Source organism: Eptesicus fuscus, chromosome 17 (genome assembly GCF_027574615.1).
Source record: "Eptesicus fuscus isolate TK198812 chromosome 17, DD_ASM_mEF_20220401, whole genome shotgun sequence".
In the NCBI taxonomy this organism is placed as follows: Eukaryota; Metazoa; Chordata; class Mammalia; order Chiroptera; family Vespertilionidae; genus Eptesicus; species Eptesicus fuscus.
The window spans coordinates 5,775,550-5,799,287 of NC_072489.1; the positions used below are offsets into that span (position 1 = coordinate 5,775,550).

General features: G+C 45.0%; 2 protein-coding genes across 6 annotated transcripts in view; both read left to right on the forward strand.

Moving 5' to 3' along the window:
- The window catches only part of LOC103292836 (WASH complex subunit 2A), a 69,802-nt gene extending 61,263 nt beyond the window's left edge, over positions 1 to 8,539 (forward strand). For 4 of the 5 annotated variants that reach the window (XM_054728627.1, XM_054728629.1, XM_054728631.1 and 1 more), the window contains 8 exons: positions 808 to 936; positions 1,063 to 1,143; positions 1,675 to 1,797; positions 2,731 to 2,793; positions 3,125 to 3,337; positions 5,462 to 6,079; positions 6,855 to 7,032; positions 8,202 to 8,539. In XM_054728627.1, coding sequence (XP_054584602.1) covers positions 808 to 936; positions 1,063 to 1,143; positions 1,675 to 1,797; positions 2,731 to 2,793; positions 3,125 to 3,337; positions 5,462 to 6,079; positions 6,855 to 7,032; positions 8,202 to 8,338 — 1,542 coding nt within the window. In that variant the 3' untranslated portion in view covers positions 8,339 to 8,539. The remainder of the gene's footprint in view (positions 1 to 807; positions 937 to 1,062; positions 1,144 to 1,674; positions 1,798 to 2,730; positions 2,794 to 3,124; positions 3,338 to 5,461; positions 6,080 to 6,854; positions 7,033 to 8,201) is intronic. The other variant, XM_054728630.1, reaches the window with a different exon arrangement.
- A 5,458-nt stretch (positions 8,540 to 13,997) lies between these two features.
- Positions 13,998 to 23,738, forward strand: part of ZFAND4 (zinc finger AN1-type containing 4) — a 118,858-nt gene continuing 109,117 nt past the window's right edge. Inside the window, exon 1 of the mRNA XM_054729223.1 lies at positions 13,998 to 14,049. The gene's annotated coding sequence lies outside the window, so the exon portion shown is untranslated. The remainder of the gene's footprint in view (positions 14,050 to 23,738) is intronic.

Sequence of the window (23,738 nt, forward strand, 5' to 3'; positions counted from 1 at the left end):
TGTTTTTTACGTAAAAAGTTCAGATACTCCCTGACCGGTTTGGCTCAGTGGATAGAGCATTGGCCTACGGACTCAAGGGTCCCAGGTTCGATTCCGGTCAAGGGCATGTACCTTGGTTGCGGGCACATCCCCGGTGGGGGGTGTGCAGGAGGCAGCTGATCGATGTTTCTAGCTTTCTATCACTCTCCCTTCCTCTCTGTAAAAAAATCAATAAAATATATATTTTTTTAAAAATAAAAATTAAAAAGTTTAGCCGAAACTGGTTTGGCTCAGTGGATAGAGCGTTGGCCTGCGGACTCATGGGTCCCAGGTTCGATTCCGGTCAAGGGCATGTACCTTGGTTGCGGGCACATCCCCAGTAGGGGGTGTGCAGGAGGCAGCTGGTCGATGTTTCTCTCTCATCGATGTTTCTAACTCTCTATCCCTTTCTCTTCCTCTCTGTAAAAAATCAATAAAATATATTTTAAAAATAAATAAATAAAATAAAAAGTTTGAGGACCTCTGGATTATAGCTTTAAAAAAAAAAAAAGTTCAGATACTACACAAAAGTTGAAAGAGGATCTTTACAGATTACGTATCTGTTATCTGTATTTATATATTCTCAACTATTTTTGGTAGCTGCATAGTATTCCATTATGTGAATTGTCATTCCCTTTCTGATTGACACTTAGGCCGTGTTCAGCCTTTAGCTATTGTAAACCAAGCCACAGGAGGTATCTTTTTTGTTCCATTTTTGTAGTTGTGTGTGATTTCATTGAGAGAAATCCTTAGAAGCCTAAACACACACCCTCTTCCCTCTTTCTCCAGAGTCCCGACCCTGATGCCCACCCCAAGAGCACAGGTGTCTTCCAGGATGAAGAGCTCCTTTTTAGTCACAAGCTCCAGAAGGACAACGACCCCGATGTGGATCTCTTCTCCGGCACCAAAAATACCAGGGTCAGTGCCAACTGGTTCTGCACACCATGGCTGTGGTGTTGTATGGGGTACTATCTCAGCAGCTCACCTAGCTCTCTTTGTAAGTTGTTTTGGTTTGGATATTGAATTTAGTTTCGTCTGTTCTAGTTGTTAGAGCCACGTGTTGGGAGCCTCTTTGGGGATGATGAAGATGATGACCTTTTCAGTTCTGCCAAGTCGCAGCCTTTGGTACCAGCCTTTTGTTCTCAGTACTGGGGTGTGTGGGAAGGCTTCTGGGAAAAGGAATTAATGTCTAGTTACAGGATTAACTGGGTCTTCATAATAAATGCATGGCAAATGAGGTGCTGATGAGAGTGTTGGTGGTGTCCCCATCTGCTGTTCCCTAGCTAACATGAAAACATGAACTAACCCAGGCTCTTTTATTACAAATTTGTTTGATTTTTAAGTTTGTTGAAAGGTCAGTTACTAAGTATTTATGCTTTTCAGGTGCAAAGCTTTAAATCTGAGTGTTAGCCTCTATGTGTCATTTGCCCCTGTCCCAGTAGATATTGTAAGTACTCTTTTTTTTTTTTTTTTTTTTTATCATAGAGAGGACTCCTGAGAAAGTCACAGTCTTTAAAATGCTATTTCTGAAATGCTGCCTTTGAGTTAGTTCAGCTTTCATTTGAGAAAAGAAGCCACATTCTTCTATTGCATGATGACTTCTCTTTCAAATGATAAGCTGCTTGGCAGACTTCTAGTATTCTTTTTCATTTGAAGGTATCAGAAAAGAAGAGGGTGGTGAAAAAAGATCACTCTGTTTCCTCTTTCAAGAACCAGAAACCTCCTGAATCCACCCAAGGTATCAAAGAAAAAAGACTATGGAAACCGGAAACCGCTCAGGTTAGAACTGATCGCTTTAAGGACTTCGAGCTCTTGTTTGCATCCCAGTCCAGATGAACTTCATTCTGCTGAGCCAAGGGGATGCCGAGTGCTCTTAATTAGGGAGGAAATAGCACCTAAGACCACTTCTCTTTCTTCATTGTGTTTTTTCATCCTTGCTCATCTCTCTTTTCATCCCATAGTCCCGTCCATGAATCCATTACTTATCATTGTTATTTTTGTAATACCTCCAAATTCTAGTCTAAGATGGAGTTAAGGTGGGGTGAAGAATCTTTTCCTCAGTAGGACCCCCATTTCTCCCTTTGGGCTACCTTTGAGTAGAATTACGTTTGAATAAAATAGATGTTGCATCCAGTTTCTTGGTTCCCCTCATGTTACCTCCTGTGATGTCCTCAGCCATCTTCCCTGTGGGGGGCCTCCTGAGAAGAGGCCAGGACTGGACGGGGAGCTCTGCTTCTGGCTCAGCGCTATCCCTGGGTGTCTGCTGAGGCCTCCGCGTGCTGAGCTGTGAAACAAGGATGGCACATCTCAGGGCCGCCTCCCAGGTCTCGGCCTCTCTGCTCCCAGCAGCAGTGCCTCAGGCCGTGGGGAATGTCTGTGTGCTTTGTCATCTTTGTGTGGGATAACTACATGTCACTTTGCCAACGGTCAGGTTTGGATGCTCTGGTTCTCATGCATCTTATTCATGATCTGTCTCCCTTTACTCCCTGTGGTCTGACAGCCTGTCACTTACAATGACGGGGGATAGTGGAAGTAATGCTAGTGAAATGCTGTGAGGCCCCAGGAGAGATCGGAATGCCCTTCCCATTAGGGAGTTACAGAGGTGATGGCTTAGCTCCAGCACAGATTTCGTTACAGGCATAAACGTAATCCAAGAGACACTATTCTTTCTATTTCCCAAATGGATTTTTAACTGACTGTAATTTCACACAGGACTCACCAGGTCCAGCTCCATTTAAAACCAAAGAACCATCCCCTCGGATCTGGAAAATACAAGTAATTATAACCTGTCTGGAATCTTCATCGCCCACCCTGTGGCATCTGTACACTCTCTTGGTTTTTACTTTTGTCAGCTGCTGCAGGTGTTCTCTCCCCCCACCCTCCAGTCATTGCTTTTTGTGCTGCATCTGTAACAGCTTTCTGTGGCCCAGTGGTGGGCACAGGTGTAGAACGTTCTGTTTAACCCTAAAACTTGATGAGGGATTTGCATTTCTCCTCTCGTGTTATTCATTATGTACACTTGAGTCTCTCACTATGTGTCACAGTAATAGTAATGGACTGCTGTGTTTAAGAAAATATCTGAGTAAGTTTTATTTTTCTTCTTTAGGCAAACTTAGCGATTAACCCAGCAGCCCTGCTGCCTGCAGCGGCTCCCCAGATCTCTGGAACGCATTCTGTTTTGCCAGAAGTGGCTTTTCCTTCATCCGAACCTGGGAGAATACAGAGTCTGGAGACTATACCCACTCTTCCTGGGAGTGGGGAGGCCGGCGTGAGTTTTGATGTTCCAGCTCAGGCCGACACCTTACACAGCGCAAACAAGGTGATGGAGCTGCCTGTGCTTGCCTGCTTTTTTCTTAGCCAAACAGCTTGTATGTTTCTTTCCAGTTCATCAGTCACACACAGGAGGCCAGTTTTCCATTTGGAAGAGTCACCTCATCCTTCCTTCAGCCTCTGTCCTCCTTCCACCTCCCTGATTCTGCATCCACTTTTCTACTGCCCGCATTTGTTACTTTGACATTCTGCTCAGTAGCCACAGCGAACTCAGCTACCTCCCACCTGTTCTTGCATTGCTACCAGAGGTCTGAGCACGGAGCAGACTGTGTCCCTCCTCTGCTGGCTCTCACTGCCCAAAGGAGGACATTAGAGCTCCTTGGAGGGTAGTGAAGCTTTTCTAGTCTGTGCTAACTGGAGCTTCCAGTTTCCCCACCACTCACCCCGCCCTGCCTGCCTAAGCCCAGGCACTCCAGGCACCGTTCTCTGAATACACTCCCCCACTCCCCTCCCAGCTGCATCAGCTGGGGCTGCACCCTCTTTGACAGCTCTGCTCCGACTTGACTGCTTTTGTGATGTTTCTCCTGCCTCGTGTCCCAAGCTCCCTTCTCGGAGGTCCCCAGCTAGTGCAGGCCCGCCACGCTCTTCCACCGGACTGCGGACTTACGCTGGGTGGATTGTGCACTCTGAGGTTTTGCTTTCATTTGAGTTGGTTCTCTTTTTTTCTATCTAGTCTTCTTCCTTCTACAGAAGGCCTTAGCTGATCTCTGAGTAAGTGACAGTACCTGGATAACCCTGGCAGATACATTCATTTCAGGTGTTCCCAAACCGGTTTTCCTTGTGAAAAATAAAACATCATGTGTTTTAGCTTTCATTTTGGTTAAGTTTAAATGGCTACTTCTTCAAATCATGTTAAATTTCCTTGAAATAGGCAAACACAGTCAAGTACTTACTTTGCCCAAAGTAGCTTATACATTCTCAAAATGAGTTGATTGTATATTTTGGAAAATACCACAAATACTGCCATTATTATCATAACTGATTAATATTTTGAGGTTATATTAAGAGTTCTGATTTCTAAGCCACTTTAAAAAGAAATCTTTATTGTTGGAAGTATTACATATATCCCCTTTTTTCTCCCATTGACACCTTATAGCCTGCCCCTGACCTCACCACAGGCCCCCACCACCCTATTGTCTGTGTCCAATGGGTTATTCATATATGCGTACAAGTTCTTTGGTTGATCCCTTTAAGCCACTTTTAAAAAATATGTTTTTTTTTAATTGATTTCAGTGAGTAAGGGAGAGAGAGAGAGAACATCAATGATGAGAATCACTGATTGTAAGCCACATTCTTTTTTTTAAATTCTTATTTTTGAAAGTATTACATATATCTCTCTTATCCCCCATTGACCTCTCCCAACCTGCTCTCACCCCGCCCCCCATTAGCTGTGTCCATTGGTTATGCTTATATGCATGCATACAGGTCCTTTGGTTGATGTCTTTACCCACCCCCTCCCTTGCCTTCCCTCTGTGGTTTGCCAGTCTGTTTGATGCTTCTATGTCTCTGGATCTATTTTTATTCATCATTTTACTAGTATGTTGTTCATTATATTTCACAAATGAGTGAGATCATGTAAGACTTAGCTTTCTCCAACTGGTAAGCCACTTTTTTAATGTAAAGTATTTACCAGTTGAATTTACTTTTTGTTAATTTGAAGAAAAGAGCACCTTATATTATCTCTCTTTATTTTTTGGTATCTTCCTGCTCTTGCAGTGTGATTTTAGTTTAGTCCCTAGTAAAGGTTAGTGCCAGAAATTCTCCTGTTCTTTCTTGTTTTGAAATAAATCCACAGGCTGAGTAGGGACTAGGAAGGGTTATGGGACACAGAACACCAACATTTCTGTTCAGGTTCCAATGGCAGATGAAGCCTTTTGTATGAAATTGAATAGAAATTGCCTTCAAAAGACTAAAAAATGGGGAATAGTGAAGGATGAAAATGACTTAATTTTGGAGTATTAGGAGCTATTAGACTTCTGGAAATCTTAAGAAATAACCTCTTCTGTATCTTAGATAATGTCTTGATTGAGGTAGAGTTGCTGATTATTTGCTGTGTTAGCGTTGGACACTTTTTTTTATCACTAGATCAACATGTGGTCTTTTGTCCTTGCAGAGCCGGGTCAAAGTGAGAGGGAAGCGCAGGCCGCAGACCCGTGCAGCTCGACGGCTGGCTGCCCAGGAATCCAGTGAGGCTGAGGACATGAGTGTCCCAGGAGGATCCATTGCACAGTTGTCAGATGGTGCCATTCCCCCAGCGGACTATCAGCCACAGCCCAGGGCAGCTGGTGGAAAAGATAGCTCTGAGGAGGTCGTGGCAGCTGCCACTTTGACGTGGACAGGTGGTCTGGTGCCTGGAGTGGACAGAAGCCCCTCTGGGAAATCTCCGGGTCAGGCTCTTGGGGGTGACCTTTTTGATTCTGGAGATATCTTTTCCAAGGCCACTGCAGCTCAGCCCACGGGAAGAAGAAAAGCCAAGGCGAAGGCAGCAGGGAGCCCCGCCAACCGGCGAGGGGCGGGCGGAGAAAAGAGCCCCGTGTGTCCTGCTCTGGCGGAGGCAGGTAGTGATGACGACCTCTTTCGGTCTGTTAAACCAAAGCCAGCCAAGGAAGCAAGTCCCTTCCCTCTCCTGGAAGGTGAGGACTCTCTCTTTCCAGATCAGAAAGGCAAGAGGAACGAGTCAAAATCCAGTGGTCAGCAAGCTGCCGTCTCAAAAGCACAAGATATTTTTGAGGTAATAGGATATAACAGTATGTTTCCATGTCTGGTTCTAGATGAAGGAAAATACCAGTTGGCTCATTTGAGCTATAGATTACATAAGGTTTGTTTGTTGCTACCCAGTATCTAATTGCTTAGTGATTATAATTAGGTTCCCTTATTGATAATTCTGAAACTTACCCAGAAATGGTTTTTTGTTTTGTTTCATGTAGTTGGTAATTGCTGGTTGGCCATAAGCATTGATACAGATCTTGGTTTTTACCAGCCAGCTTCCTTGGCAGCCACTCTGTGGCCTGTATAAGGCAGCATTGGTGCGGTGTGAGTGTTGAACCTGGTTCTGGGGAAGCAGGTCCTAGCTGATGACTGAGCACAGACTGTGAGGCCCTCAGTGGCACTCCGGGCCGGTGTGCATTGAGCATCTGGGTACTGGAGACACCAGTGAACTCGGACCTGTGCTCTGCTCCTCAGAGCTCCCAGGGAGGGGAATTGGGACAGGGCAACAGATAATGTTAAGTGTCATATAGAAAACAACCGAGGGTAGTGGGCAGAGTGATGGATGGGGGGAGGCGCTCCTTCAGATAGGACTGGTGGAGAGGGCCTCTCTATGGAGTTGGCATTTGAGCTGAGACTAGAAGAATAAGAAGGACTGGGCCAGGCAGAAATCTAGGAGGCAGGTCATGTTGTTGTTCCAGAACACTGGAAGTTTGCATCTCTGCAACTTGTTGAAATGAGTGTTTTTAGTAAATAGTTTTTGATTTAATATTGTGTTGCTTGTTTTTTACCTTAACAAGGATGATATATTTGCTACAGAAGCAATTAAACCCTTACAAAAAACAAGAGAGAAGGAAAGGACATTTGAACCCAACTTGTTCGATGATAACATTGATATCTTTGCTGACCTAACTGTAAAACCAAAAGAAAAGTCCAAAAAGAAAGTGGAAGCTAAGTCTATATTTGATGATGACATGGGTAAGTTGGGTTTTCTACACATGACATAGAGATTATTACCATTTAATGACTTGGTATTTCTCCTGCTACCTTTATCTTGGCCTTTTCCTGGAAAATGTTCCCCAGTGGGGTTCCTTTGGCTTGCTGTGTAATCCTGAATTAGGCTGAGGATGGATAGGTAAATGGTGAAATAGCTTTTGGGTATCATGGACATCAAGGATTTGAAGGATCCCAGAATTTGATCTTTAAGTATAATTTAACTTTTATCTTATGCCCACTGCCAATTATCTGTGACAAATCTGCACACTGATGCTATGAAAGGGGGATCAGAATTATCAACCACATGTAAAGTTGACAGAGGTTGCTGCCTTGGGCATGATGCAGTTGGTTGAGTCAGAGTTCTAGGTGGAGAGTGAGCATCAGTGTCCGGAGGGGCAATTCAGGAAAACAGGACTAGATAGGAAAGTAGGTTATAACTCAGACTTTACATCTCATCAAAGATCTGTGTTTGTAAATATGCTCATTTTCTGTCCATTGTGTAACATCTACTTTATTAATGGGCAAGCCAAATGCCTCATAACCCTAAATGTAATGACTTGGTGTTGGTAATAGAACTTGGGCTGAGGCCAGATATACAGTTCCTCCTCCTTCTCCTCTCTCTCCCAGGTCGAAACCTTGGGGTTAACTGGTAGAAAGCTGGTGCTGAAGTGCCAGACTGGGTCTGTTCCCCAAGCAAGCTGTGAGCTCCATCTCCACCTGCTTCCAATCACATGGGGTGCAGAAGAGACTTACATTACAAAAGAAGTAATACATACCTCTTGTAATAGATTAATACTATTCAGAAAATGTAAACAGTGGAAAACAAACCTAGAGGTAGCCGTTATTAAGAGTTAGGCTGTAATCTTTCTGATACTGTTATAGGTTTGAATACTTACTTTCTTCCAAAATAAGAATATACCTTCATAGCTGAGAAAATAGTGTTCAGAGAGAACCTGTGACTTGTATGTGGTCATAAAACTTAATTAGTAGTCGGACCAGAATCTTAGGGGCTTGGCTCTATTGTGGCGGTTTTTTTGGTAACCCATTCTGTTACCAGACTTGAGTCCTGTGATTTGTGTAGTTGTTTTCTTTTTTTGTTTGTGTTTTTCTTTTTTTCCCTATTTAGCAACTCTTTTTCTTTCTTTTTAAAGATGATATCTTCTCTGGCATCCAGGCTAAGACAACCAAACCAAAAAGTCGCTCTTCACAGGCAGCACCTGAACCAAGATCTGAACAGAAGGTGGCCAACATATTTGATGATCCTTTGAATGCCTTTGGAGGCCAGTAGAGCATACAGAGTATGCCATCTCACTCTTTAGCTACATCCTTGAGTTAATAATTCTGTTTTGCATTTTTTGTTTTAACTGAATTATCAGAAGCAAATACTGAAACAGTGTACTCACCTCTTACCAAATGCACTTTGTATTTTTCTGCACTGGTTTTAATCATGCTTAATACTGCAAAATAAAAATAAAGGTTTCACAGTGTTTATTTTTGTTTGTTTGTTCTTTTAAAAGTATATTTAATACTAGAGGCCCGGTGCACGAATTTGTGCACAGGTGGGGTCCCTCGGCCTGGCCAGCAATCTGGGCCAATCAGGGCCATGGAAGGTAGATCGGCTGTTTGGTCACTTAGGCTTTTATATATAGAGATAATTAGCTTTGGTAGAGCCACAATATTAGGGAAGAAACCTATTTGGGCCTTTCATGGGTGGGCAAGGAATCCCAGAGGTGGCAAGCAAAAGCCAGACTGATGACCAGGAGTCTTCCTTATACATGGATGGGAGCCCTATCTTAGAGCCTGGGCAGATGGTAGAGGAAGGGGATGAGAGATTATCTACTTCATGAGTCTTTGCAATAGGAGAGAGGTTTAATATCTCTACAAGTCCTCTAAGGGAAGGTTTGACAGACTATGGCCCTTCACTCTCTGTTTTTGAAAATAAAGTTTTATTAGAACACAACTATACCCATTTATTTACATACTAGGGGCCCGGTGCACGAAATTCGTGCACTGGGGAGGGGTCCCTCAGCCCAGCCTGCCCCCTCTCACATACTGGGATTTAGGCTTGGGAAGGGGTTCCCCCCCCCACCTCTTATCGTAGGCTCAGCCCCTTCCCAAGCCTAAAGCCTCCGCCCCAGGTTTAGGCTTGGGAAGGGGTTCCCCCCACACACCTCTTATCGTAGGCTCAGCCCCTTCCCAAGCCTAAAGCCTCCACCCCAGGTTTAGGCTTGGGAAGGGGTCCCCACTGCACCTTTGATCACAGGCTCAGCCCCTTCCCATGCCTAAAGCCTCCACCCCAGGTTTAGGCTTGGGAAGGGGACCCCTGCCCCCTCCGATCGCAGGCTCAGCCCCTTCCCACGCCTAAAGCCTCTGCCCCAGGTTTAGGCTTGGGAAGGGGTTCCGCACAGCCTCCGCCCCAGGTTTAGGCTTGGGAAGGGGTTGTCCTCCCCCTCCCATACCCTTCCCCCACCCAGAACCTCCCAGTCGCAGGCTCGGCCCCTTCCCACGCCTAAAGCCTCCACCCCAGGCTTTAGGCGTGGGAAGGGGACCCCCGCCCCTCAGATTGCAGGCTCGGCCCCTTCCCAAGCCTAAAGCCTCTGCCTGATGGCCGACTGGTAGTGACCTGGGTGCCGAGGAGGTTGCCTGGACCCAGGTATGTATGCAAATTAACCGCCATCTTTGTTCGGTTAATTTGCATACTCACTCTGATTGACTGTGGGCATAGCGAAGGTATGGTCAATTTACATGTTTATTAGGTGAGACTAGAGGCCCGGTGCACAAAATTTGTGCACAGGTAGGGTCCCTAGGCCTGGCTGGTGATCAGGGCTGATCGGGGCCTTCTGGCTGCAACTAGGGCCTTCCTTCTGGCTGCTGGCTGGGGCCTTCCTTTGTTCTACGCCGCCTCCTTGTGGTCAGCACACATCATAGCGAGCAATCGAACTCCCAAGGGGACACTTTGCATATTAGCCTTTTATATGTATAGATTGTCTATGATTCTTACCCTATCTATAGTGCCAGAGTAGTTGTGACAAAGGCTGGATGCTCAACAAAGCCTAAGATATTGTCCGTCTTGCCTTTTTTAGAAATCGTTAGCTGATCCTTGCTCTCATTTCCATTCCTTGGAGCTTTACATTATTTTGTCAAAGAGGCAGAATGAACCTAGGTAATTGTAGGGAGAAGTGCTAAGGGTGGAAATGCCAGCCTCTAGAGCAGCACTTAAGGGAATGTCCTGTAATTGTTGCCCAGTGTAGCTACTAGCCACATAGATGGCTGTCCCTCCCAGTCTGTGTTTTCCTATGCTGTGCCATCTTGGTGCTCAGAAGTCAACCTGTAACAATGGCACAATCTTGTAGGCAAGTTTGGCTTCACCAATCCTGAAACCACTAACTTCTTCCTTGCCCATTTTTAAGATTGCACTGGGAGTTGCTCATCTCATAGCCAAGGATTTTGTACAGCTGCCACAGATCAGCTGTTGGCCCTACTCTGCTTACCTTATGGCAGGAGAGGGTGCTTACTAGTTGCCTATTCTTTTTCTCTGATCCTTTTGTGCATGATATTGTTGTACTTAACCCAGTTATTAATTAACTGGAAAGGCCAAATATAGGCATGCCCAATAAAGTCTAAGGTGCTTGCCTGTCTGTCATACCTGGGAATAGGGCATTAGCTAGAGTAGGCCTGTAGGAGTGGCCACTGCAAGTGCAGGAAGATTTGATATTTCAGCTCCTAAACAAAGGGGCTCTTTTGCTCTTGCCTGCTCCTTGCTGCTGGGGTCTGACTCCTGACTTGGGCTCCCCACATGGCCCACAGCCATGTGGACCCCACACACATGGACTGTGACTAGCCTGACACTACACCGGGCTCAGCTCCACCATGGAACAGAAACTGGACACGCTTTTCTTTGGCTCTGCTGACTCCTACCTGCATATTTTCCAGGACTGGTTTAGGGGAAAAGGGGCTTTGGAAAATGAGTGATATAATTCCATACAAATAAAGCTTTCTGCCACATCTCATCCTCACGTGGGGGCAGGTGGGAATTCTTATTCCAGAGTTGCCTCAAGAACCCCACTTCCACTAGCAACGGAGAAGAGCAGTCCATGCAATTATCCTATAACACATGAACGTTCTGTCCCTTAGATTATTTGTATACATAGTTTTCTGCTCTGAGTCTGAGCTCACTGTGGTTGAGCATTTGTTAAACATGGTTTTCTTTGGGAGTGAACAAATCTGATCTGTCCTTACATTTGATTCCAGGGAATTCAGGAGAGTTAGAAAATAGGCAAATTGCTATTTTGAAAAGTTTGAAAGGGGAGGGAACTTATATTTATTGGTCATGTGGTGAGCATTTCTTATTTTATTCAGTCTCCGTAACTCAGGTAGGTAATGTCCTCATCCTATCTAATAAATGAGTAATATGCAAATTGACCGTACCTCCACTACACCCACAAGCCATGCCCACCAGCCAATCAGGAGCGAATAAGCAAACAAACCCAACCAAGATGGCTGTGGCCACAGAGAGCAGGAGGGAGGCTTGGGTTTCCTCGGCAATGGAGGAAGCCAAGCTTTCCACCTGCCCTTGCTGGCCTAGGCCTCCACTCAAGGCTACAAAGTTTCGATAGAAGATAAATAAATACAAACAGAAAGGGCGGCAACCCCAGAGCTGGAAAGAGCAGGAGGCTAGGGTTGCCCCCGGCAATGGAGGAAGCCAAGCTTCTGAAGCCCTGGCCTACCTTGGCCTCCCCTCCAGGCTACAAAGTTTCAATTATAGAAGATACATAAATCCCAACAGAAATGGCTGCCACCACGGAGCAAGCAGGAGGCTTGGCTCCACTGAAGGCTGCAAAGTTTCAATTGTAGAAAATAAATCCCAGATACCAGGGCCTCCGCTTGGGTCACCAGAGGGTGTGGCCGGCCTGCAAACCACCACAGGCCCCTCGCCCAGGCCGCCCCACACCCCAAGGGAACCCCCACCCTGATCCGGGACACCCTTCAGGGCAAACCAGCTGGCCCCCACCCATGCACCAGGCCTCTATCCTATCTAATGAAAGAGTAATATGCAGATTGACCATCACTCCAGCACACAAGATGGCTGCCCCCATGTGGTCAAAGATCCTGCCCCCATGTGGACACAAGATGGCCACCACAAGATGGCCAGCAGGGGAGGGCAGTTGGGGGCAATCAAGCCTGCAGGGGAGGGCAGTTAGGGGTGACCAGGCTGGCAGAGGAGGGAAGTTGGGGGTGACCGGGCCTGCAGGGAAGGGCAGTTGGGGGAGACCCAGGCCTGTAGTGGAGAGAAGTTGGGGGGGACCAGGCCTGCAGGGGAGGGCAGTTGGGGGACCAGGCTGGCAGAGGAGCAGTTAGGCATCAATCAGGGTGGCAGGGGAGTGGTTAGGGGGTGATCAGGCTGGCAGGCAGAAGCGGTTACGGGCAATCAGGAAGGCAGGCAGGCGAGTAGTTGGGAGCCAGCAGTCCTGGATTGTGAGAGGGATGTCCGACTGCCCGTTTAGACCCGATCCCGGAATCAGGCCTAAACAGGCAGTTGGACATCCCTCGAGGGGTCCCATATTAGAGAGGGTGCAGGCTGGGCTGAGGGACACCCCGCCCGCTGTGCACGAATTTGTGCACTGGGCTTCTAGTCCTATCTAATAAAAGAGTAATATGCAAATTGACCATCACTCCAAGACACAAGATGGCCTCCCCCATGTGGTCAAAGATGGCTGCTCCCATGTGGACACAAGATGGTCGCCACAAGATGACCTGCAGGGGAGGGCAGTTGTGGGCAGTTAGGGGTGACCAGGCCAACAGAGGAGGTCAGTTGGGGGTGACCAGGGCAGCAATGGAGGACAGTTGGGGGTGACCCAGGCCTGCAGGGGAGGGCAGTTGGGGGGGGGGGCAGGCCTGCAGGGGAGGGCAGTTGGGGGCACCAGTCCTGCAGGGGAGGGCAGTTTGGGGGGGACCAGGCCTGCAGTGGGGGGCAGTTGGGGGGGGCGGGACCAGGCCAGCAGTGGAGGACAGCTGGGGAGACCTAGGCCTGCAGGGGAGGGCAATTGGGGGGGGGGCACCAGGCTGGCAGGGGAGGGCAGTTAGGGGCAACCAGGCTGGCAAGGGAGGGCAGTTAGGGGCAATCGGTCCAGCCAGGGAGCAGTTAGGCATCGATCAGGCTGGCAGGGGAGTGGTTAGGGGGTGATCTGGCAGGCAGGTGAGTGGTTGGGAGCCAGCAGTCCTGGATTGTGAGAGGGATGTACAACTGCCTGTTTAGGCCCGATCCCACATGGTGCAATGGGCAGTCAAACATCCCTCGAGGGGTCCCAGATTGGAGAGGGTGCAGGCTGGGCTGAGGGACACCTCCCTTCCCCCCCCCGCCCCGGCACGAATTTCGTGCACTGGGCCTCTAGTTTTACAGAAAAGGCTAAAATCTGGAAGCAGTGTAGAATGGTGGAACAGGTTTAGATTTTTTTTCTTAACTTTATCTTTATTGTTGGAAGTATTACAGATGTCCCCTTTGTGTGTGTTTTTCCCCATTGATCCCCCTCCATCCCATACCCAAGTTTGGATCTTTTTGAGATCTAGATTTAAATCTGACTCTCCACTCAGAGCTGTTTGAATGCAGCAAATTGTTTCCCTTTCTTAGCTTTTATTTGATCCCTTGTCAAGTGTTTTCAGTACCAACTTTGCAGGATTATGAGGGGAGCAAATATGCAATGCGCATATTCAAGGCAGGCAGGGACGCTGGAAGCGCTGGGCTCTGGAAAGGCCCGCACCCGTGGCCTGGGACTCCCGGGCCAGCCAGAGGCCAGCGCGTCGCTCCCGGCAGCCTGTGCGCGGTCGCCAGGCCGCCCCGGGCGCTAGGCAGGTGTCTACTTTAGTAATAAAGGGTCAACATCCGGGCCACTCCCAACCGACGGCCACCTCCGAACCCAAAGAAAGCCGGCGCCCCAGCAACCGCCGGCGCCAGCGGCCAGGCCTGATTGGAGGGCGGCGTGAGCGGCGGCGAGCGATTGGGTGGGTGTCACAAAGGGGCGGGGCGCGGCCGGCGGCGGTGCTCCCAGCGCGGGCGGCTGGCGACCGAGCGAGCGCACCCGACAGCCGGTGAGGGCGAGCGGGCCGGATGGGGAGGGCGCCCCGGGCCGCGGGCCGCTGAGCCGGCCGCGCTGCCGTCGCTGCCGCCGGGGGCCCTAGAGCAGCGCGGCCTCCGGGCGCAGCGCAGGCGGGGGCCGCCCCTGCGCTGCTGCCGGAGACCGGCGCCGGGCGTCTCCGCCAGGTCACAGCCTCCGCTGTCCCTCCCGCTGGGCGCGACGCCAGCCCGACCGGAGCCCGATCGCTGTCCTCCCGCGTCTGTGGAACCAGCTACTCCCGGAGGAGCCGGGCTGCGCAGGTGACTCAGTGCCTGTTCCCGGGCGGCTCCAAGGACTCCCAGGGCCGCTGGGAGATGACTACAGGCTGGAGTGTAGGGTGCAGGTGCGAGGTGTAGGCAGATGATTGCTGTAGCTCGTATTGGAAACTTAGGGGTTAGTGAAAACAGCTCATCAATAGTCACCATTTTTAATGACTGCATCTCATCTGGATCTCTTGACGTTGGAGGAAAGTTTAAAAGATAACTGCTCTTATGTGGCTGATATTCTTTAGGACAGGATAAAGCTGATTCCTAGTCACTGAAATTGCTTATTTGGCGCTATTGTTGCCTTACCTGGCTTTGGTTGTTTTAAGATACATATTTTTATTGATTTCAGAGAGGAAGGGATAGGGAGAGAGAAATAGAAACATCAATGTTGAGAGAGAATCATTGATCGGCTGCCTCCTGCATGCCCCCTACTGGTGGTCGAGCCTGCAACCCAGGCGTGTGCCCTTGACCGGAATGGAACCCAGAACAGGCTGCTGCTCTGCCCACTGAGCAAAACCAACTAGGGTTCTTTGGTTGTATTTCTAAGAACTTTTTCAGCCCCGCCAGTGTGGCTCAGTGGTTGGGCATGACCCATGCACCAAGAGGTCACAGGGCACATGCCTGGATTCCTAGTAGGGGCATGCAGGAGGCAGCTGATGAATGTTTCCCTCATAGATGTTTCTGTCTTTCTCCTCCCTTCTTCTCTCGCTAAAATCAATATAAACTTACTAAAAATTTTTTTTGAAGATCTTTTTTAGAAGGAATGAGAGATGTTTTGGGAATTGATTTAGAAATGTTTTTCTATTCTATTACTCTTTTAAAAATATATATACCTTTTTATTGATTTCAGAGAGGAAGAGAGAGGGAGAGAGAAACAGCAATGATGAGAATCATTGATCTGCTGCTTCCTGCACGCCCCCTAGTGGGTATGGAGCCCACAATCTGGGCATGTGCCCTGACCAGGAAAGGTGAGCGCCTGGTTCATTGGTCAACCCTCAACCACTGAACCACGCAGGCCGGGCTGATTCCATTACTCTTAATAGCTAAGTCTGTTTTTTAAATTATTGGTAAAAATTCTGGAAGAACTTTTTTTCTCTATCTGCCTTCCTTTTCTGTTCCATTTTTTACCTTCTTGTTCTTGCATCATTTTCCATCCCTTGAGTCTTCACTGCCCTTTGCTTTCCAACATCATAGGTTCTGTAATAGGCTCAGTTGAGCATGACCACACAGCACTTTAAGAAACTGCCATGGACCCTGCTTTTAATACTGGCTGGGTCTTTGGCCTGTTGAGCTTCTATTTGACCCTCTGCCATCCTGTAGTCCTCCAGTCAGTTTAACAAGATTTAATGGCCTAAAATTGTCCTCTGTTACAGTGATTTCTACTGTCGAGGAAACATATATCTATTTTCTTGAGGCATACATTTCAGTTTTTAATTTAGTTACCAACCTTGCTTCTTTTTGGATATTGATTTTACTCCATTGATTAGGGCCCAAAATTATGTTGGGTGTCCCAGCACAATTAATGCTGTGCTAGGTTGCTGTTTTTCTTTTAGCCCATGCTTGATTGATTCTCCTGGTAGGTGGACTTCCAAATCTGTCTTTTCTCCCGTCCCCGGCTTGTTCATTATCACATTCAGGGTGTTGCTGTGGAAGAGTATTGTGGTGTGCTCCTTATATCTCCTGTCTCTAAATTCCTTGGTCAGGCACTGGTCACCCATTCCTTTATTTCTGTAACATTCATTTCAGCATTCCTGTCCCCTGACTTCTGTTGCTAGAGCTGCTACCATATAGGTAGGAATGCTATTGCCTTTGGGGGAACAGCTACTGCTGGTTCTAAAGTACATTTCTTATTTAATATATCATGATAAGTATGCTCTTAAGAATCCACATGTTATGTAAAATATTAAAAAAGAAGTTTCAGTGAGGAGAAAGAAGGGTCAGGGGTTAGCTTCATACAAAGTAAAAAAAATTTGTAGGCATTTCAAGTATTAAAGATATAAGAAATAAAACCTGAGCGATAAGGCCATTTATTTGGCTTATATTTAAAAGCAATAATCTTTCTCTACTATCATCAGCAGTATTATTAGCACAGTACTTTGTATCCTTATATTTATTACTCATTATTTTGATAAATATATAACTGCACTTAAAACAGCTGTGTTGCTAGCAATAACTTTTCTTCCTGTGAGCCATCCATTTAGGACCATTAGCAGTTTGCACAATGCAATTCAGGTTCCTTTTTAAATTAATTATACTTCGTTAGTATTATAAAAATTCATACTATAGCAGAAATCACTATATGTGCTTGTATGTCATAAGTTGTATAAACTTTGGTGGACTTAGTTTGGAGTGAATCATAACATGATTCCCAAGGAAAACCAACAAATATTCAGAGCATAACCAACCATTCCTTCATCTTTAAATCAGGGATAATATATTTCCTATATCACAGGTTTGTTCTAGGATCAATTGAAAGACTGAATATTTATGTACTCTTTCATTGAACAAACTTTAGTGAGTACCAATATGTACAAAACACTGTCCTGGGTAAGTAGTGTACAGTTTAGTAGAATAAGAAAGCCATGTAAAAAATGAAATTGATTGTAATGGGTGCAATATATGATAGAGGTATATGATAGAGGTGCAAAGGAGAGTAGCATAAAAGGCTTTGTGGAATAGTTGCCACTTGAGCTGAGTCTTGAAAGATGATTAGATATTGTCAGGTAGCCAATTGTGTGGATAGCAGTGAGTAGAGCAAAGCAGGAGGAATTATATAGAAGCTGTGTGTTCCAAAACTGCAGGTGCAAATGGTTAGAGGAGAGAGGTACCAGAGGTGTTACAGGGTGGGATGAAGTGCGTATATGAATAATTACCAAGGTGGAGACTGTACGACAAGAAGTAGGTTCGTAGGAAAGATGATTAGTTTTGAATATATTGGATTTCAGATGTCTGTCAATTGTTAATATTGCAGATGCTTATGGGATATAATGCCTATAGGATGGAGATGTAAGTTGCTAATAAAACCACAGCCTTTAAAAATAACTGCTCTTTTAGATACATTTCTATGAAAAGTGCAGTGACTTCAGTGATCTCTCATATTCTTTGAAAAAAAAAAGTAAATAATTTATCACCCATTTTTCTTCTTTACTCTTTTATTTCCCTAGTGTTTATTTTTTATTCACCTAGGCTTCCTTACTGATATCCTTCCACTCTGAGGCTTTACCCATTCTGAAATACATTTAAAAGTTTATTCACTTCTGGACTACATCAAACAAAAAGTTTTTGAACAGGAAGGGGAACCATCAACAAAACAAAAAGTCAACCTACTGAATGGGAGAACATATTTGCAACTTATACATCTGATAAGGGGTAACATCAAAAATATATAAGGAACTCATACAACTTAACACCAAAAAAACCCTAAAGAATACAATTAAAAAATGGGCAGAGGACCTGAATAGACATTTCTCCAAAGAGGGCATATAGATGGCCAACAGACATATGAAAAGATGCTCAGTATCACTAATCAGGGAAATGGACATTAAAAGCACAATGAGATATCATCTCACACCTGTCAGAATGGCTGTTATCATTAAATCAACAAATAAGTGCTGGTTAACTTGTGGGGAAAAGGGAACCCTCATACATACTTGGTGGGATTGTAAATTAGTGCAGCCACTATGGAAAACAGTACAAAGATTTCTCAAAAATAAAAAATAGAGGCTCCATGTGATCCAGCAATTCCACTTCTGGGTATTTATCCAAAGAATACAAAAATACTAATTCAAGAAGATATGTATGCACCCCTATGTCCTTACAGCATTATTACTAATAAGCAAGATATGGAAGCAACCTAGACATCCATCAGTAAATGAATGGATAAAGAAGATGTAAAATATAGATATCACAATATATATAGACAACAGCTTATGGTTGCCAAAGGGGATGTGAATTTTTAAAAAGAGGTCCATTAAGAAATACCAGCATTGTATCCCTAGTGGTTGGTACATAATTGATATCTCAATAAATATTTATTGGAAGAATACTTCATTTGCAAATAATGCATTTGCAAATAATGCATTCAGATAACATGATTGAACAGGTTAAAACATTTATCCACCTCTAGGAAATATTTCCCAACTTATTCTATGTGGCCAATATCACTTTGGTAACAAAATCAGACAAAGGCATATAGAGAAAATTAGATCAAGCTTCTGGTAAAGATGGCTGAGAAGGTAAATGTGGTATTTGCAGTCTCCCACAACCACATCAAAATTACAACTAAATATAGAACTACCATCATTCAGAACTGCCTGAAATCTGGCTGAATAGAAGTCATACAACTAGAGAAGTAAAGAAGAAAGCACATTGAGATTGGTAGGAGGGGCAGAAGTGTGGACGGGCTGGTCCGACACCCATGTGTAGTAGTTTTTTAATTGGAAGGGATATCTTCAAGGCCTTCTGTGAGAAGCAGGGGTCCCCCAGCCCCACACCAGACCTCCAGCCCCCGGAAGAGAAGAACTGGGAAGAGAAGTCCTCAGAACCTCAGGCTGTAAAAACCAGCAGGGATTGTGGCTGAGTGACATGGAGGCTGCTGGAGTCCCAGGTGTTCCTCTTAAAGGGCCAGTGCATGAACTTACAAGGTCCTGCTTACCCTGAGCTCCAGCGCTGAGCGCAGCTCTGGGGGAATCCAGGGACATACAGGGAGGAACTGGACTGCCTGGCATCAAGGCAAGAATCGGGGGCAGCTTTTTCCTAGACAGGGGTGCTAACAGGGGTCATTGTTTCTGTGCTGGAACCTTCCTGTCCCAGAGCTGACTGGCAGCCATATCTGAGTTTCCATCAGCATAGCCTACATTGTTTGCTCCACCCTGATGATTTCCTGATACCCTGCCCCTTTCAGTTTGCAGCCCCATCCAAGCTGCAGCTGCTTTTCCATATGAATGACTGTACTTGCTAAGGCTCCAGACTTTGCTAAAATCTCTTAAATAAGCAGCAGCTGGAGTCAGCGTGCCCCAAACCCATTTACCAGGCTGTCTTGCTTCACAGCTGAGCCTCACCTGGGCACTTCCTAGTGAGGAAGTAGCAGCCATCTGCAGATCTCTCTGTAGCTCCTGCTGAGTGGCTCCAGGCAGTGGCTGACTTTGCACCTCCCAGGAGGCCCCAGAGCCAGTGCACCCGGTGGACAGCTTCAGAACATACCAGATTACATATCTACACATCCACAAGTGACACACTCAAGGGACAGACTCAGTGAGTACCAAAGCCCCACTGAAGCAAGTCCTGCTCTATAGGGTGTCTCTTGCACAGCAGCTCTTCCATTATAGACGCAGCTGGTCTTCACAGTCAGTTCCTCCCAGTGACGCCAACAGCAATCAAGGCTCAACTATAACAAGACTGTGCACACAGCCCACACAGGGGTGCAGCATACCTAGAGTGCCCAGCTCAGGTAACTGGGGAGGCTGAGCCACTGGGCCCTACAGGATACCTATTCTAGGAAATATAATTCTACCTAATACATAGAAACAAACATAAGGAAGCAGCCAAAGTGTGGAGACAAAGAAACATGTTACAAATGAAAGAAATGGAAGCAAGAAAACTACTGGATACAGAGTTCAAAACAATGGTTGTAAGGTTATTCAAGGATCTTAATGAGAGCCTCAGGGACTTAATGAGAGTTTTAAGGGACTTAGACTTTCAAGGATCTTAATGAGAACGTCAAAGACATGAAAGAAGGACCAGTCAGAAATTAAACACACACTAACTGAAATAAAGAATAAATTACAGGGATTCAACAGTAGAGTAGAGGATTCAGAGAAATCAAAGATGTGTGATATGAGGAAGCAAAAAACATCCAATCAGAGGAGCAAAAAGAAAAGAGAATCCAAAAATATGAAGATAGTGTAAGGAGCCTCTGGGACAACTTCAAGCGTATCAACATTTGCATCATGGGGGTGCCAGAAGGAGAAGAGAGAGAGAGCAAGATATTGAAAACCTATTTGAAGAAATAATGACAGAAAACTTCCCCCACCTGGTGAAAGAACTAGACTTACAAGTCCAGGAAGCACAGAGAGTTCCACACAAGCAGAACCCAAAGAGGCCCACACCAAGACACATCATAATTAAAATGCCAAGGGTTCTCGAACTTATAACTCTTTCACACTTAGGTTTGCAGGGATGGAGTTGGGATTGTTTTTCTTTTCTGTTTTTAACCTTTTCCCCACTTTTCCATTAGAATAGTTCCTATAAATGAATTTCATTTTTCACTGAGTGCCTACCTTCCCAGAGCAGGTAGCCACTGGCTTTTGTTTCCTTCCAATAATACTTTTATTAAGGTATTAAGACCTTTCTTTGTATAATACATTGCATCTGTGTTTCCAATTTTTCAAATAAATATTTCAACCTGGCAATAAAATAAAATAAAATAAAATGCCAAGGGTTAAAGAAAAGAGAGAATCTTAAAAGCAGCAAGGGAAAAGCAGTTAGTTACCTATAAAGGAGTGCCTATATGACTGTCAGCTGATTTCTCAACAGAAACTTTGCAGGCCAGAAGGGAGTGTCAAGAAATATTCAATGTGATAAATAGTAAGGACCTATAACCAAGATTACTCTACCCAGCAAAGCTCTCATTTAGAATTGAAGGTCAGATAAAGAGCTTCACAGATAAGAAAAAGCTAAAGGAATTTATCACCACCAAACCAGTATTACATGAAATGTTGAAGGATATTCTTTAAGAAGGTGAAAAAGAAGGAGGAGGATGGGGAAGAGGGGGAGGAAAGACATAAAAATAGGAACAATAAAATGGCAATAAATACTTATCTATCAACAATTCAATCTAAAAATCAAACTAAACGAACAAGAAATCGAATGAACAAAATAAACTGATGACTAAAATAGAATCAGAGCCATGGAAACATGGAACCTACTGACAAATCTAAGAGGGAAGAGGGGTGGGGGAGAGTGGGAAGAGATTAACCAAAGATTTTATATGCATACTAGTGGCCCGGTGCATGAAATTCGTGCACGGGGTGGGGGTGGGGGTTGTCCCTCAGCCCGGCCTGCACCCCCTCCAATCTAGACCCCTGTGGGATCGGGCCTAAACTGGCAGTCGGACATCCCTCTCACAATCCGGGACCGCTGGCTCCTAACCGCTCGCCTGTCTGCCTGCCTGATTGCCCCTAACCGCTTCTGCCTGCCAGCCTGATCACCCCCTAACCACTCCCCTGCTGGCCTGATTGCCCCCAAGGCTTTTATTAGTATAGATATGCATTATCTATGGACACAGACAATAGGGTGGTGAAGGCCAGGGCAGAGTGGGAACTGGGTGGAAGGGGGCAATGGTGGGAAAAAAGGGGACATCTGTAATACTCAACATTAACCTTTTGCACTCGGATGTCGAGTGTGACTCAACACGGTTAGCATTAGAATAAAGGAATCGAGAAAAAAGCAAGCGAGTGCAAAGGGTTAAAGATTAAAAAAAAAAAGAAGCAGCCAGGTGAAGACTGGTGGGAGGGGCAGAGATGGAATTGGTTGGTATATGTGAAATACAGAACTTATTCTTGTATTATTTATTATTGTATTATTTATTATTATTAATCACTTTTGCCTACCTCTGTATGTAAAGAATTATACACCATATACACATAGAATTTATCCTAGGAATACAAGGTTTGTTCAACATCAATGTAATACACTATGTTATAGAATAAGAGACAAAATCTACATGATCATCTCAGAAGACTGGAAAGAAAAACATTTGTCAAACCTAACACACCTCATGATTAAAAAAGAACAATTACCTAAACACCTGATAAAGGTAATCTGTGAAAATTCCATAGCTAAAATCATATCTTATGATGAAGGACTGAATGCTTTCTCCCTACAATCAGGAATAAGACAAGAATGTCTGCTCTCACCCCTTAACTTCTTTTTTATTTTTATTTATTTTAATTAATTAATGTATTTATTTTACCATCACCATCACACCATTTATTTTCAACTTTGTGTTGGAGATTCTTGTTGGGGCAATTCGGTAAGAAAAGGAAATAGCCATCAGATTGGAAGGGAAGAAGACCTCTACTTACAGATCACATGATCTTGCGTATAGAAAACCCTAAGGAAGCCACTAAAAATACCTTTAGAACTAATAAATGTTTTCAGGAAGTTACAGTGTACACAATCAATATATTAAAAGCAATTTTATTTCTATACACTAGCAATGAACAATCTGAAAGTGAAACTAAATTTTATTTCAATAGTTTCAAAAAGGATAAAATTCTTCAGAATAAATACTTTTAAAAAAATTCAAAACTTGTACTCTAAAAAGCATAAAACATTGTTGAAAGTCTTTTTATTTTTAAAATATTAAAAATATTTTTAATTGACTTCAGAGAGGGAGGGAGAGGGAGAGAGAGATAGAAATGTCTTTGATGAGAGAGAATCATCTATCAGCTGCACTCCCCCCTGTAGGAACTGAGCCCACAACCCAGCTATGTGCCCGGACCGGGAATAGAACTGTGATCTCCTGGTTCATAGATTGACGTTCAACCACTGAGCCACATTGGCTGGGCCACTTTGATGTTGAACTTACGGAAGTCTGTGTGGTCAGAGTCAGTGTGCAATATCAAAAGAACTTTAAAAGGCAGTCTCTTACTGGCAAGGTACTTTCTTTAGGGAAACATCGATGGAACCTATCCAGAAAAAAGGGTTCTCATCCAGGCCGTCTGGTGTACAACCAAAACACTGGAAGCTGGTGTTTTTATCTTTTCCCTTCAAGGCTCAGGGGTGAGCAGCTTCATAGATAAGGCAGTCCTGATTATAAACCCTATTGCATTTGCACAAAACAGTAGAGTTAGCTTATCCCTTCCTTTCTTAAATCCTGGTGGTTGTTTTTCATCCCTACTAATAAATGTCTTTTTTTGGCATCCCCTCCTCCCACCCCCCTAGAATAGGACACCTTTGTCTGCATTAAAACTTGTGAGGTAGACACCCGTTCTTTTCAATGATTTTCTTTTTTGTTCTTCTCAATAACTTTCTTAGTGGCATCTGGGAACTGGTCTGCTGCTTCTTGGTTAGCTGAAGCTCCTTCTGTTATCTTTTTTTTTTTTAATATGTATAATTTTATTTATTTTTTTGCATTTTAATTTCTTTATTGGTTAAGGTATTACATATTTGTCCTCATCCCCCCCCATTACCTTCCCAAACCCCCTCCCCCAACTCATGCCCTCACCCCTCTGTTGTCTGTGTCTACTGGTTAGGCTTATATGCATGCATACTCCTTCTGTTATCTTGACATTTTAAAAATCAAACC